The sequence below is a fragment of the Marmota marmota genome, unplaced genomic scaffold (genome assembly GCF_001458135.2).
Source record: "Marmota marmota marmota unplaced genomic scaffold, marMar, whole genome shotgun sequence".
Taxonomy (NCBI): Eukaryota; Metazoa; Chordata; class Mammalia; order Rodentia; family Sciuridae; genus Marmota; species Marmota marmota.
The window spans coordinates 5,017,002-5,033,831 of record NW_026000137.1 but is presented as its reverse complement, the minus strand read 5'-3'; the positions used below and the strand labels follow the sequence as shown (position 1 = coordinate 5,033,831).

The 16,830-nt window shown below is 40.9% G+C and overlaps 1 protein-coding gene across 5 annotated transcripts in view; it reads left to right on the top strand.

Moving 5' to 3' along the window:
• The window catches only part of Adam22 (ADAM metallopeptidase domain 22), a 186,389-nt gene that overhangs the window by 165,745 nt on the left and 3,814 nt on the right, over positions 1-16,830 (top strand). Inside the window, exons 25-30 of one of the 5 annotated variants that reach the window (XM_048785446.1) lie at positions 642-749; positions 3,108-3,208; positions 3,557-3,623; positions 9,389-9,475; positions 10,733-10,762; positions 14,770-14,893. In XM_048785446.1, coding sequence (XP_048641403.1) covers positions 642-749; positions 3,108-3,208; positions 3,557-3,623; positions 9,389-9,475; positions 10,733-10,762; positions 14,770-14,893 — 517 coding nt within the window. Of the gene's footprint in view, positions 1-641; positions 837-3,107; positions 3,209-3,556; positions 3,624-5,988; positions 6,100-9,388; positions 9,476-10,732; positions 10,763-14,769; positions 14,894-16,830 lie in introns of all 5 variants that reach the window. The other 4 variants (XM_048785444.1, XM_048785447.1, XM_048785445.1 and 1 more) reach the window with 4 other exon arrangements.

Genomic DNA, 16,830 nt, shown 5'->3' with positions numbered 1-16,830 from the left:
ATTATAAAATTACCTTTTTGATTCAACTTTGAATCTTCTTTTAATTTTTTTTCCTTTTTTTTTTTTAATTTTAAATGAACAATGGAGCTCCACATGGAACATTAAACTCTAATGAGAATTTATCTGGATTCAATTATAAAATAGCTTAGAAATTAATCAATTCCTTTAAAATTAAATCAAGATTACGTTCATTTTGTTATGTTTAGAAATCATGAATAGTTTATTCATTATGGTGCCAAAAAACCCCCTCAAAACCCAATTGCTTTGTCTGGGTAAGAACTGTTCTATGTGTGCTTCAACATCAATTTTTTTAAAATTGATACTCAGCTAACATCTCTGAGTATAATGAAGTTACAGCGAAAAAACAAACAAACAAACAAAAACTCATCCTCCCTTGTTTTCCCTCTCAAAGCAACGCTTTATTCATCCAACCTATAAAGACTTCAGTGATTGCATTTCTGACCTCAACAGTTAGAATGACTTTAATTTGTTACATTTATTAATAATCTTATGTGTTGTTATAGATTTGATTCATGTAGATCATTATCCCTACCTCTCTTTTTCCTAAAATAAGATTTGTATATGTCTGTGTTCATGTGTGTGTCTTGTTTTCTGACTCTGAAATGTTTATTATGCCTTAGACAGTTACCCCAGGGAGATTATGTAAAAAAGCCTGGAGATGGCGACTCTTTTTATAGCGACATTCCTCCTGGAGTCAGCACAAACTCAGCATCTAGTTCTAAGAAGAGGTCTGCTTTTCTGTCGCATTTTCAGATTTCTACCTGTTCCATCACACATTATTCCATTAGTCAGAACATTTCATTATTTTGCAGCAGGTTTGATTACTTCTTCCTTCTTTCTTGAATGTTAAAAAATAGTATCCTTTGTTCTTTGATTACTCTGCTTCAAAATGCCATATGCTCAAAACCACTTGACCTACAAATCAGGCCACAAAATTGAAACAAAAACAAAATAAAATGAACAATAATTCTAAATCTGTTTGGAAACCTCAGGGTCTTTCAGTCTTGCTCTTATATAGCTTAAGAAACTATGCATAGTACTTAATAATTTTAAATGGTGAGCTTTATGTCATGTTTGGTAGTCAAAGAAAAAGGTTACTGTCATGCTTCAATAAAAGCAGTTAACATAAATTGGTAATATAAGTGCTGCATTGACTATTTTTTAATTTTATATATATCAAAGCTAAGCTCGCTGTGAAACAAAGATTGCTTCTCTGTGAATCATGTATTGAATATTATAATTTTGCCTTTTTTTGGAATGATTATTTGCAGACTTTTATAACTTACACCTTAGTTGACAAATTAATTTAAGTATGCTTAATAATTGCCTGATTTTTATAATAATAGAGGTGGGATTATCTATTATTTATGTCTTGAACTCTGATGATATATTCTTATTCTAGCATCTTAAGGTGTATGACACCATTTAAAATTCTGCATGCTTTAAAATTGCTTGAGAATAAATGTGTAGAAGAAACAAATAGTTGGAATGTTGTAGGAAGTGACACATACCACATTGAAGGAAGCTAAAATATTCTTGTAGAAGAATTTCCTTAACTAAAGAAATGGAAGTAGGGGGAAGGAAAAACGTTTTGGTAGCCCCAGTCATGACTTCGGGCACATTTGTTGCTTTGCAGTGTGAGGGTAAAACATCTAGTTTATTGAGAGGAATCTGATCTCTTCTGGTATTCTAGGGAGAGTGAATAATCTGTAAAAATTCTGCAATGGTGCTCAGTCTTTATCAACATTGATCCAGAAAGGTGAATAGAAGGAATTGGTGAATTCTATGTGGGAACTCTATGTGAAGGATAGTTTTCACTTAGATATCAGAATTCAATGCAAAAGATGAAATGCTACATTTTGACCCACAGAAGGGTGTTTTAAATTTTTTAGTGTTTTAATTTATTGAGGGATTGATGGCTAAGAAAAGAAGATGGCAAAGATCTACTTGAATTCTCTCATTATATAAGTATTTTCTTGGTCAAATGCAAAACTTTATATAACATAGAAAAAATAGAGAAATCAGTGGGTTCCAGAAGGATTTCTGTTGTCCTTTCTTACAAAATATGAGTCATTCTCTAAGAAGCAAATCATGTTGAAAAAGTTCCAACCTACAGCATTGATGTGTACCAGTTGTGCTGAGTTCCATGTTTTCACTCATCAGCAGAAGATTCCCTTTAAAGTAGATATTATTAGCAACTAACCAGAGTGACATATGAAAAATATTTTTAAGTATACTACTATTTTATCAAATACCTAAAAAAGAGCTTGAAATATTCATTTGAATTGTTAGAAATTTTTCAGTGGGTTACTATTTTTAACCAGTTAAAAATACATCCAACTGTAAGGCATTTAAGTATATGTAATTTGTCAAAATTCTTTTGTTATGTGGTACAAGGTAGGTGTATAAATTTTGCATCTTGTAGCTAATTCATTTAAAGATGGTAGGACACAATTAGCAGAAGGGCTCAATGGTACATGGGCTTTGTGAGAAAGAGTTCCATGGTAAACATCTGATTTCAGCTCAGTTATCAAACAACTAACTAAAATGTACTACACATCTTTGGAATATATTTGGGGAGAAAAATGCCAAATCCAGAAAACTAAATATTACTTTGATAAAGGTTAACTAGGTTCAGTTAAGCAAATCTTAATGTAATCTCTTGGAAGTCCATGTTCGCATAATATTGGAATGGAATCCATTGCTTTACAATTAAGAAACATCTATGGTGGGACCCCATTATAAATGCTGCTGCTGGGGTTATGTAACTGAAATACACAGCGAATTTGCCATTTGTGGTTGCTGTGTTCTGGGGAAGGTAAATTGGCTTGTATTATGTCCTGATACTTTTCATCTATAGACTATTGTAATGGGGTTCCATTGTATTTGACTTTTCTTAAATTGAATGTTGTGTATTTCTGCCTTTTTCATGAAGACTTTCATGTTCTCGTCATTCTTTCATTTCAGATTTTTTTCTTGATTTATTTTATTTGATGCACAGTATTGCTAAGAAGTTTTGCTTACTAATTTCAAAAAAGTTAATTTGCTTACATTTTTGAACAATATGTAAATATTTTCAATTTCAGGTCAAATGGGCTCTCTCATTCTTGGAGTGAAAGGATTCCAGACACAAAACATATTTCAGATATCTGTGAAAATGGGCGACCTCGAAGTAACTCTTGGCAAGGTATAAGGGTAACATTCTGAATTCATCTGTAGATCCAGCCCAAGTTTTGTATTCTATGCTCCCTGGATGTAAAGATATGTTATTTCCTGTAAGCTCTTTAGCTCTTCTCCCAACAGAGAGGAAAAATATTTGGAATGAGAGTCTAGTTTTGTTTTCTATGTATGGGAAATGATGGGATTTGTTAGCACCAATGTACTAGATACATTGGGAAGGCTGTAGAGTGTGCAGCGCCCCCTGTCTTCTAGGGTGGTGCTGGTTTTGAATTATATCCATTTGAAATACTATATAATGAGTGATGGAGCAATCATTTATTATTTGGAAATCTAGCTATGAACCTTTTTTTTTCAGGTAATGTGGGTGACAACAGAAAGAAAATCAGAGGCAAAAGATTTAGACCTCGATCTAATTCAACTGAGTAAGTCTGAACCTCTAATGGAAAAAGGCACTGCAAGGTCCTGGGCAATTAGTGTCAAATGTTAATTAAGCTGATCATCAAAGAACAGTAAACCATGCTTCTGGTCTTGGTTTTGTCTTTAAATTATTTTTGCCCTTTAAAAATTAACCATGGCTTTTCTCTTTTACATAGGCATCTCCGCAACTGTGCCCATACCAATATTCACTGCTAGTGGGGGGGCTCGCCCTCACTGTGAGCCTTTCCCTCCAGTCACCTGCCATTGTGGTGTCTTGGTTCCCTTTGAAGGGAATTTTGATAACATTCCTTTCTTCTCATCACCTGGGGTCCAGCCATTTCAGAGGGTCACCCTTCCTCTCCCCAATACTCACACAGCCCTAGAAGCATTAGGGGAAAACTCCCACCAAACTAGAGCATGATGGTGCTCAGGTCTGAAACCACCGCTCCGAGGTCTTCATGGCTGCAATCTAAGCATTCTCTCAGACTAATGGAATCAATTTCCCTTTTAAATTTTCCTTCTGAGGACATTTAAAAGGGCATTTACCTAAACTTGCACTTTAACTGAATCATTGTCACTAAATGCAACATTATTCATTTTAAATGATAGCCACAATTTTTTTTTTTTTTTTTTTTTTTTTTACTGGAGGTGGGGTTGGGATTTATTTGAAATCTTTTATAATGAAGTAAACACCATACACTTTTTTCTTTGTTTTTTTCCACTTAAGAAAGTACAATCAAAACAAAGCTTCCTTAAACCTTTATCTCCCTTCATGGAATGAGATGCACTTTTAGTAACCTTTGGACCCACCTTGCTACTTGGTTTTAATTACTTGTGCTTTTTAAAGCCACCTAAGTTTTTCCACTAATTTTTCACTGTAGTGGTAGTTATTATCCCCAGGATCTCTACTGCTTCTTCATGCCTTAATATTTAAAAAGTCTGAATAGCAGGTGTTTGTTAACTGCTCATCAGAAACTTATGTTAGCTTTTTCCATCGTATACCCTAGCTTTTTCAGTCCAGGAATAATAACATTGCCCTGAAATTTGGACCTTCCACCTGAATTATATTGTCTTGTAAGTGACTTATCCAAGTTTACTGGAGGATCCTTAACCTTAGAAGCAATAGATAATTTCAGATGATACCATTGCATGGTCCAGAATGGCATCATAGAACTCCATCATAAGTAACTAATCTGTTAGAGTTTATCTTATGCATTCCCAAAGCGCTTGGATGCTTTAGGGCTCATTGTGGATAAACTCTTCTTGGAATGTTATTTGATTTGTTTTGCATGAGGTCACCTGGTAAGAGCTCCTTAGCTTCTCAGTTACTTATAATAATACAGATAAAACTGTAAAATGTTCTATAGAACTTCCTCTGTATATTACTTAGTGTTCTGACAGTATTTCCTATAACAAGGTTTCAACAACTCCCTAGTGGGGACAAAGAAAGTTCCATAGTATGTTAAAGCTATGAGTTTAGCACCCAAAGACCATTTGGTGTTTAGTAGTGTTTATACAGTATTTCCTAAAGCAATCACTAATTTTTTAAAATTTTGGGTAAAATTTGCACCCACAACATGAGATAAAAAGTATAATACTACTGATAGCATTTGAGAAATCTTGATACAAGATAAGTCAGTTATAATATTGAATAAAATGTCATAATAGAACCATAGTTAGGGAGAAATGTTAAGGATTCCTTCAGATTTTTCAGCATTTTCTGCTGTGGTTTCATGATTGATGCTAGTTAAATGGAGCCAAGTTTGTAATGCTGATCACTATTCTCATATATCTTCTTGTATGGGAATTCTCTCTATATATATATTTATACACACATTTATGTACTTCTTTAGAAATAAGGGTTCCTGGGCTGGGGATATAGCTCAGTGGTAGAGTGCTTATTTAGCATGTGTAAGGACCAGGGTTTGATCCCTAACATCATAAAAAGATAAAAAGGAATCTTGATACATAGCCTCTCAAGAATAAACCTGGCAATTTTTTTGTGTTCCGTATACAACTAATCCCATTTGCTTCTGATATAGTAATGCCATTTGTGTGACCATAAGTGCAGGAGAATGACCACAGGAAAACATCTTTTGTTTTATTTTTTTTTTTACATCAGAGGTATTTTAGGTCCATTATTTCAACATTCCCTTAAGTACCTTATCATCCCAAAAGATGATGAAAAATTGGGACAGAAATTAGAACATGCATCACAAATACATGCTGTGCTCATTAACAAAATAAAATGTCCTCATTTGTTATTTTATTTTCCCACTCAAACCTCTTGCATCTTCCTCACTGTTGTATATGATGTAACATTTTTTTTTTTTTGGCTTAGACTTTGTATTATATATTGTGTTTTTACAGGAGGGAGCCCCAAGCACCTGAGCCTGGGCACTCCCTCGCCCAGACAGTCCCATCCCAAGGCATAAGCCCAGGGGGCTCTGACAGCCCCCAGACAGGGAGTCTGGATCACAGGTCAGTCTCACCTGCCCCTTTACTCTGGGCTGCCACTTAGTCTCCCTCCAAGCCCCTTCCTTGGCTGAGAACAGGGTCATTTGATCTTTGGCCGAGCCCCCATGTCTGCTCAGAGGTGCTCCTGGTCCAGCCAGCAGCAGCTAAATTTCCTCTGCCCTTTCATCCTGGAGAATGTACTGAGCTCTCCTATCCCGTCTGATGCATTTTTTTTTTTTTTTTTTTTTTTGCATGTTGCGCTACAAGCCAAGTCAAAGCACGTAGGCAGGTTTATTGCAGTTTGATAAAATCCCATCACTGCAGCCACCATGACCTAGAGATGTTAGGAAGCCCACTATGAAGGCACTTTCATGGGCAGGTCCCCAGAAGGACCAAACAATTTAGAGTTCTCTTCAGTGGCTCTGGTGACGTGATCACAGCCTTCTGAAATGCTCCTGAAACGGAGGACAGTGTCCATTAACTGCAAGACCAGCCATGTGATTGTAGCTTTCATGGAACCACCATGGTACCAGCCCTTTGAGTTTCTAAGGTTGTCAGTGAAAGGAACAAATGTCTCCTCCAGAAGTGGCCGTCTGCCTGTGGGCGACTCAGTTTGCTGTGGGGCTATGTTTCACCTGATGACAGCTGCATGGGCTTTTTCTACAGTTTTCCCCAGGCCAGAGCATTCATAAGCCTTCATCAGTGGCTGCACTTGCTTTTTGACTTTTTCTTTTGGTTCAGAGTCTCAGTGTTAATCTTTATGCAAGTTTTCATTGGCTATCTCTGCGAAAAGTGCAAGTTGGCAATGGTTGTGGCTAAAGGCAAAATTAGTGTGAGTTGCTCCTGAGTCAGGAGACCTTATCTTAGCAAAAATGGTCTTATGAATCTAAAAAAGCTGCAAAGCCCTTCTTTCAGGAGGGCATCACGATGCTCTTTTGTAGAGTACCTTGGTTATGGCTAAAAATGAAAGAAAGAGCTATGGAAGAATAACCTAATTTTTTAATGTAACTGTGGAAATTGTGATTTGGATCTAAATATATTTACAAACAGCTCAAGAACTAAATGTGGAGGAAAGAAGCAAATGTTAAAAACAAACAATGTGTTTTTTAATTTCCTCTTTTTTGTTTCCACGTAATTTAAGTTTTACAAAGCTTGGATCTTCATTGCCTATCATATCTCTAGAAGTTATTTTTTAAAAGTGAAAACCCATTCAAACCCTCAAATTCTTTCAATACTGAATTTATTAAATTTATATTATTTTACGAGGGCAAATTCTAAGGGGATGTGTTTTTGCTTGGCCCCCAGGGTAAAAATAAAAGGAAACTCTAGGCCAAAATACAACTATAGCTCTGACATTGCTGCCCTTATTGTTTGCATAATCATTCTGATACAGTAATTGCCATATCCATCAGGGAAATTCTCACTAAGGTCACCATTATTCTCTGACGGTCATTCACATAGTGTACCATCAGACATTCGGAAGGCAGCTCTGAGGGCCATTTCCTTCATGGCACCATGAACACTTCAATCTGGAATGCACTGAGGAGAAAGGAACATGTGGCCACAATTAAATTACTAAACCCAGCTTCAATATCATGGAGGCCTGTTTGGACCACACTTAAAGTACTTTGTGGGGCTCTAGGAGCAGAAGAGCCTGGGACCTTTTTGGCTCCTTACAGTGCTGACTGGGGGCAGGCNGGGGGGGGGGGGGGGGGGGGGGGGGGGGGGGGGGGGGGGGGGGGGGGGGGGGGGGGGGGGGGGGGGGGGGGGGGGGGGGGGGGGGGGGGGGGGGGGGGGGGGGGGGGGGGGGGGGGGGGGGGGGGGGGGGGGGGGGGGGGGGGGGGGGGGGGGGGGGGGGGGGGGGGGGGGGGGGGGGGGGGGGGGGGGGGGGGGGGGGGGGGGGGGGGGGGGGGGGGGGGGGGGGGGGGGGGGGGGGGGGGGGGGGGGGGGGGGGGGGGGGGGGGGGGGGGGGGGGGGGGGGGGGGGGGGGGGGGGGGGGGGGGGGGGGGGGGGGGGGGGGGGGGGGGGGGGGGGGGGGGGGGGGGGGGGGGGGGGGGGGGGGGGGGGGGGGGGGGGGGGGGGGGGGGGGGGGGGGGGGGGGGGGGGGGGGGGGGGGGGGGGGGGGGGGGGGGGGGGGGGGGGGGGGGGGGGGGGGGGGGGGGGGGGGGGGGGGGGGGGGGGGGGGGGGGGGGGGGGGGGGGGGGGGGGGGGGGGGGGGGGGGGGGGGGGGGGGGGGGGGGGGGGGGGGGGGGGGGGGGGGGGGGGGGGGGGGGGGGGGGGGGGGGGGGGGGGGGGGGGGGGGGGGGGGGGGGGGGGGGGGGGGGGGGGGGGGGGGGGGGGGGGGGGGGGGGGGGGGGGGGGGGGGGGGGGGGGGGGGGGGGGGGGGGGGGGGGGGGGGGGGGGGGGGGGGGGGGGGGGGGGGGGGGGGGGGGGGGGGGGGGGGGGGGGGGGGGGGGGGGGGGGGGGGGGGGGGGGGGGGGGGGGGGGGGGGGGGGGGGGGGGGGGGGGGGGGGGGGGGGGGGGGGGGGGGGGGGGGGGGGGGGGGGGGGGGGGGGGGGGGGGGGGGGGGGGGGGGGGGGGGGGGGGGGGGGGGGGGGGGGGGGGGGGGGGGGGGGGGGGGGGGGGGGGGGGGGGGGGGGGGGGGGGGGGGGGGGGGGGGGGGGGGGGGGGGGGGGGGGGGGGGGGGGGGGGGGGGGGGGGGGGGGGGGGGGGGGGGGGGGGGGGGGGGGGGGGGGGGGGGGGGGGGGGGGGGGGGGGGGGGGGGGGGGGGGGTTCCTATCTGTTGATTCCAGCTTGAGATATGCTTCAGGGACTAAGACAGTGGCCATATAAAAGCCTTCTACTCATGTTGTAATGAGAACTTTGCTCTTTTAAATTGTTTTGGGGGTTTTATATGCTCAAATGCCAGGTTAAAATTGCAGCTGCCTGAATATTTTCAAAAAGCACCTTTATTATTTGAAAACCAAGCTGCTACATGAGAGGTGGCCTGGGCAAAGACACTTTGGAGGGGGGTGAACGGGGCTGCTGACAGTGCTGTGATTGAAAGTGAGTTTCTGATTTACTTTGGGAAGCCACTGGAAAAAGCTTTCCCAGAATTGTCAAGTACGTTCTCGAATGCCCTGAGCCTGTTGTAGCTGAGATTATTCTCATGCCATTGTATAAACTGCCTCATAACCACCCAGCATCTGTCCTGGTTTATTTGCCATAGTCACTTGCATATGGAGGGTGAAGACCACTTGCTAAGCTTGTGCTGTGTATTTTCAGATTTTCTATCTTGTTCTGCTTTCTTTGTTCCTTCCATTGCTTTCTGCAGGTATTTAAAGCCATGGTTCAAAAGAGACTATAATGTGGCTAAGTGGGTAGAAGATGTGAATAAAAACACTGAAGGACCGTACTTTAGGTATTTTATAAATTAATTTTATATCCTTTTCAAACTCTCCCAGCACATACAAATACTGTAGTGTGACTGGTTCTCTATCTTGTATCTCCTAATACAAGTTCCTAGAGATGGAAAAGGGTCCTTGTTTATTTGCTGCCGTTTGGAAGGGTTGCCATTTAGTGCATGTCCCTATCACCATCTTGAGCTTTTAGTAGCTTTCTCTTCATTTTACGCTGTGTAGTGTTCTATGGGCATGAAACATACTTTCCACTAATAAAGAAGCACTATTAACCTCAACAATTTAATTTCCAGAACTTAGCAGTTTCTTAATGCATTTTTTTTCTACTTACTGCCTAAGAGGGCATAGTGCATACAAAAACTCAAGGAAAAAACACACAAAGACGCTAAACGAAATGTAGTGGATTTCACTTGAAGAAGAAACAATGATTTGATCTACCTTGAAAATCATTGAGATAATATGGACCACATGAGAGCACGTGGAATGAGCTTAGGTTTTCTTTGTTCATTTCAACCATTTGCTACCAGAGAAGGCGAGTGCTTAGAAGAGAGTTTTATGGATTCTCAAGAAAGCACCTAAGAAATTTTTTATGTAAATCAAAATGTTGTCTGACACATCAGATAGAACAGAAAGCAGAGAGGAAACATGTTCTTGACTCACAAAAGAGAAGAACATTCCTCCATTTTAGAAACTGTTGAATTTATTCAACTTGTTACAGCTCTGTGTAACATTAGAGATCAGAGAAAATTTCCAAGAGCTCTTAATGGACTTTTTCTTTTTTTCTCTTTATAATATCAAAATGGTTTCCTAAAGGTAAATGTCCACTCTGTATCTGACAGATTCATGGACAATTATGTGAAGCAGAAATAGGCTCAATTACCCTCTCGTTTGAGGACAAGTTAACAATGAGCTTTCATAGTACTTTTGACCATGACTTGGGTCAGCATTGAACAGATACCAAAATATGTCTGTATATTTAACTCTCAGCACCCATGTAAGGTGGACTTTCTCTTCCAGTGTACCATTTAGTTTAGACATGTATAGTTTGAGAAAATGATTAGACCTATCTGCATTCTAATTTGATCCATAACATTTGCATATACTCCAAGGAAAGCATAACTCCTGCCTGCTCACAAAACTACGTCCTGCTTTTATACCCCATCCTGCCCTCCTGCCCCGTCCTCTGCTCGTCCCACACTTTGCCACACTGAACCTCATACACATACACTCACATTCAAACATCCCACCCTCACCTGTAGCTCCCAAGATGGCCAACGTCAGGAAGACAGGTAAGATAATTTTGAATGTTCTTGGGAATCTTGGCTCACCTGCAGTCCTATTACTTCTTCCTATTTTACTCAGGCTTGTGGGCAGATTGTAATTTGTACCAGCCATGGAACCAAAACGTAACAACTTTGGTCCTGTGTGGTTTAGGGCTTTTATTCCCAAATGGCCTTAGCATTTTGGCAGCAACAATCTATGAAATGGTACCCCGGAAGAGTTGATTCACCTCCCCTGGGTGAGCTGAGTAGTTTTTTGTGACTTTAAGAGAAGAGTTCACATTTCTTAAAATCTGCACCCAGGTCTGCCCAGAAGCTGCATGATTAAACGCAGTTTGGATGGGGAAATGCTTTTGCACCCCCGGTTGCACGTGCAAAGCCGCAAGGGAAAGTTTAGAGGGTTCCTTTATCTCCTCTTTAATATGAGATGTTGCTTCCTACAGTAGATCGTCCCATTAAAAATTTGTTATTAAAAATCTGTATTTTTGTTTAAAGTTCAGTGGATGGCTATGACTTAGTTTTCATGTTTGGATAAAGGTTATACTGTTAAGACTTGAAAATCAACACAGAATTTCTGTGAAAGTGGTGAATAATTGAGATGACCTAGAGCTTTAACACCACAATTCTAACATAACAGGACAAGCCTTGCATAGGAGGCCTAAAGTGCATCCACATCTTGGCTTATGCTTTGCCAACCCTATGCTTCAGCTCAGATCTGCTTCATCTGCCCCCAGGTCATTCAGGATTATCTCTCCTACCAAAACCAGCAATGAGGGCAAAGTTCACTTTCTTAATCAGCCAGAGGCGTTGGGTTTGTGGCATTCTTATCAATAGGCAGTGAGGACTTGGCAACTGCATCAAACTGGTCCCAACTGTAGCCTAGCATTTGAAACATAGCATTCGCTCACTATGAAGAGCAAAGCAAATGAATGCCTACAGATTTGGAGGGATCAGAGTACCTCCATTGTGCTCCTTACCCAGTTCTCAGATGACAGTGGTTGGACAAATTGTCCTCACCATGTATTCAGGGCATCAGAAGAAGCAAGGGAAAACAGAGCAAAAAGTATTATCTCACCAATCCAGATGCTGGCAGCAGTTCTGCTGGTGCTGGTGCTGGTGCTTTACAAGCTCTTAGAAGGTATCTGGGGATACCAGCTGATTGCTTACTTCATCAGTGGGTTTTGAATCCATTTCCATAATCTTATGAGAAATGTAGTGTTTCTGGAAATAAATGAACCACAGTAATTATCACATATCAAGTGCCTACTCTCTATCTTTATTTCTCATCTCATAAGGTGTATTCTTATTCCCTTTTTATGGATAGAAATCAAGGCACAAGAGTTACTAAAGGTAGCCTATCAACTGATAAGGGTCAGAACCAGACTTTGAGACTGGCTCTATCCAATTCCAAAATCTACTCCCTCTTTATTCTATTGCATTTACTTAAAAGGTGGATACTGACTGCTTAGATCCTATCCAAGGACAATTAAATCCTTCTGATCTGGCTATTACAAAATTTGCATATTATCACAGTGTATTAGTGGGCTTATGTCCCTGCCATGTGACTGGCCTGGTTTTGGTCATCCTGAGGGGTAGAACTGAACTGAGATTGCCTTATAGGCCTATCTATAAAAAACAACCCCAGAAAGTCTGATGTGGCTCCAGATGACAACACTCCATTGGCACATAAGCACAACCTTTATTGTGCGATTCCAATGTGTGCTCAGTGTAGTTACGAGGGTTTTTAAAGTGTAGTGATGATAATGGCTAACATTTATTCCAGAGACTATCTATGCTTTGTAAGTGAATGAGCTGATTTGGTACTGGCTATAAGTGATAGCCAGACTGGAACTGAATGTCTTCCTTAGACCTTTGTGAGAAATCATGTTCATTTTCCCTAAACATTTACTCTCCCCTGTTCTCTACTCCTATTTTGACTCCTACCCTGGTCTTCTCCAACACCCCTCCAGGACCTGTTTCCTCCCTCCCCCACTAAAACTGTCCTGGTTGGTATTTCTTTTTTTCCTCTCAGGGTTCAGGAAAGTGTCAATTAGCTAGACTGTTAATGTGAGAAGTAGTTTAGTGCAATTTCCTTGGGATTCTGGAGAATATCTCCTGGTCTTATTTTTACTCTTTATTGACTTTGCCCACAGATATTTGAGAGGAGAACTGGGCTTTAGCGCCTCTTGTAAATGAAAAGGCTTGTCATTTGGACCCCTGGCCAAATCAAGCCTGATATGGCTGTGAAGCTAACAGCTCATGCTAGGCACACACACAAGGCAGCAAATTAAAAAGAGGATTTACTTTGCATGATCCCTAAAAGAAAGATTTGGTTATTTGCTTTTATACCTCACTAGCTTTCCTGAACTTGGGTTTATTATAGGTAATGATTGTTTAAAAAGATGAACCCAGGTTAATAGCCTTCATTTTAGAAAGATGCATTTAATAAATCTCTAAATGCAAAAGTTTGTCTTCATTTTGCACATACTGAATTTGTTTCCTAGAGGTCATAGTCCTATTTAAAATGTTTTACTTAAATTATTTTTAAAAAATTAATTTCCAAATTAGAAAAACACATAGTCTTGTGTTGCATTAATAGAACTTTAGAGGATTTGAAATACTAATATTCTTAGTCATACCTATCCACTCAGGATGGAGAGCATTAACATAAGAGAAATCTAACAGTTGCTTTGTCCTAACAATTAGTGCTAAGGAGTGGACCTGGCCATTTTTCAAAAATGGAAGAAGTGTTAGTAGTTATGGATTTTTTAATTAGAAATGTAAATGGAACCACTCTTGATCGATTCTTAAAATCAACTAAGGATGTTCACTTGAATCTCAAAGTTAGTAAGGAAAATTATTTTCAAACTTTAGCTTGAATTTAACATTTATAAAATAGAAATAAGTTTGAAAACTATGGCAGAATCAGAGCCAGGGACTTTATATGAATGGGAACTAAATGCAGTGTAGGCAGTAGACCTTGCCCCACCCAGTGCTATCCCAGGATACAAACACCTGGTCTGAGTCAGTCTCAGCAGATGTGATGCATCCTACTGAAATATGTACTTGTGTTATAATGTGGCAGTGTAACCAGTTCGGTGATATGTGTCATTACCACCTTGCACCGGGAATTAAGGAATCATGAATGTGTAGTGGTAACATTTGCAAAGGGGGTATCTATTGCAGTTATCACATCTGTTGTTCATTACGATATTCTAATGGGAAGTCTTTTACTCGCTTCCACCCCACTCTTAAAGATAAGCTAGCAGCAGGTATGGGCTCATCTAGTGTGCCACCATAGTCACAAATATTACCACTGCACATACACAAATCAAACAAGTTCAGCATAACACACCACTCTTCCCCAGCAATGCTGATAGTAGGGATGAATCAGACCATTTTTGTATGTTCTCATCAGACTTTGTTTGGCTGGAACTCTGCACTCCTTACTGCTTGCATGTTTACTAATTTATTATTAAAATCCCTGTATTTGCCTTTGTTCCTTCACAACTAACACACTGGCCTCTGAATGCATGAGTTTTGTGTAAATGAGTATGTGACTTAGCAACTAATATATCATTGGTAATGTATTGTAAGATCTTAACTGGAATTATTATACTTAGAAGCAATTTTACATTAAGTGGCAAAAATAAGGCAGAATATTAATATGTTGTATACTTAATTTACCATTATGAGCTCTTAGAATAATTTTATCCATTCTCCATATTATCTTTTTAATTATTCTATATGAAACTTCATTGTTGGCTTTCTAGTTGCAAAGTATGATTCTATGTACTAACATTTAAGTGGTTCATTGCAATCATGGAATTAGAAAGCTAAAATTCCAGCATTCCAGTTTTGGGGATGACAGTGTCATCTTCCCAGTAGTTAAACTTTGGAGTAAGAGCTTATGGAAGTAGAAGTCAGAGGGTTTGTTCTGAACTCACTTTTCAAATATTTGAAAATGATATTAAGCAATCGCCTGCTATTTATTTCATGTGTTCTCAACGTCTCAGGACTTTATCTCCTGCCAAGTCTCCTTCTTCATCAACTGGGTCCATTGCATCTAGCAGAAAGTACCCTTATCCAATGCCTCCACTTCCGGATGAGGAGAAGAAAGTGAATCGACAAAGTGCCAGGGTATGTGGCAATGTTTCTCCATAACCTTACCTAATCAGTCCTTAGCACTTCTCTGTGAATTCACAGTGTAAAAGATACATCTTCTTTCTTCATGAGAAAATTAAATATGAAAATTAGAAGATTCTTGGGGCTTTGGGGTTCAGATTTGTATTTGCAAATAAATTTAATCTGCATTGGTATATGCTGGAGATATTTGGTGCATATTAGTCATTAATATATACTTAAATTGTTTATTATTCATTGTAATTAATATAGTAAAACCTGGAATAGATAAAACCAAAGGATATATTTTGCTGTACCAGTTTTTTAATATTCCTGGAAATGCCAGAGACCAGATAAATTAGCCACTTTTCTATGCAAATTTGCTTGCTCAGCCCTTTCACTGGCTAACTCCTCAGTAGATTGTTAGAAACAGGAACTTATGACAGAAATTCAGATTATTGTCTTAGGGATGGGAGTGGAATTTGATACTGGGAAAGGGGATTTGAAAATCTGTAGTATTAGCCAGACTTGGTAGCACATGCCTGTAATTCCAGTGACTAGGGAGGCTGAGGCAGGATGATTGAAAATTTGAGATCAGCCTCAGCAACTTGGTGAGAACCTCAGCAACTTAGTTACATCCTGTCTCAAAATACAAAATAAAAAGGACTGGGGATATGGCTCAGTGGAAAAAACATCCCTGGGTTCAATCCTTAGTACCAAAAAGAAAGCAAGCAAGAAATAAAAGTTCAGAAAAATCTGTACTATTTAAAGAATACAGCAGTGTATGGCCAAATTTATTTATGTGTTTGTTTATTTAGGTACTGGGGATCAAACCCAGGGACTTGTTCATGTTTGGCAAGTACTATATCATTTAGCTTGCTCCCAGCCCCCCAGAGATCAAAATTTTTAAAAAATATAAAAGTATTTATCCTGTTCACAATAATATGATTCACAAGAAGTTTTATTTAGCTATCAAGTCTCTTTTTGCATTTTAATCATATACCACTTTCTTATGATATTCCTGGAATCTTATGTGAAATTTGAAATACAGTGCAGTTTAGAGAGGCAAACCAAACTTTAGAGGTTTAAATAAAAGATACAACCAAAGAATAATTATCTTTGTAGATTTTCAGACTCTATTGTGGTCAGTTAATACTATAAAGTTGACTTTCTCAGAGATAACATTAGAAAAGAAACGAAGCTTTAAAAGCCTTCACAGATGTATCTGCTAGTGAATACTAGGTTGCTAGATTTTTCTTGGTCTTCAAAGATATTTAAGAGACTCTTTGCTCTTCAACCTAAATTATGGGGTTCAAGATAATTATGGATCAAATTTAAACTCAGTCAATCCACATCCAATAAGAAAAGACAAATCATTATATGCATTATATTTTATAATAATAAAAAAAAATCTTTGAAAACAACTATCATGTTAATCATAAAAAAAAAACCTCTCTATGTTAATATGGAAAGTGGTAAGCAAAACAACTCAGATTGCCAGCACTTGGCTTTCTAGCCTTAAAAAAGACTTGTTGATAGACAGTCATTTCTGATACATGATATTGAAATCTAAGGCTGTTGTCATTCTTCCCCTCCTAGGAGAATTGTCTAAGTACAGCACCTCATTTTTTTTTTCCTATTAAATCATCTACTTCTCTGTTTTACTGCATCAACTTGGGGACATTGTTCAGCTGTTGTTATGCTGGAGTGTGGGTTACTAGAGATGACAGTTCCTCTGAAAAAATGGCTGGCCCATGCCCCTTCCCTGGGCTGAGCAGGGTGACTGTAAAGACTAGCTGCTGGGGGATTGGGGCTGTAGCTCAGTGGCAGAGTGCTTGCCTATCGTGTGTGAGGCACTGGGTTCCATCCTTAGCACCACATAAAAAAATAAATAAAGGCATGATATCCATCTATAACTACCAAAAAAAAAAAAAAAAAAAACTAGCTTCTGGGAG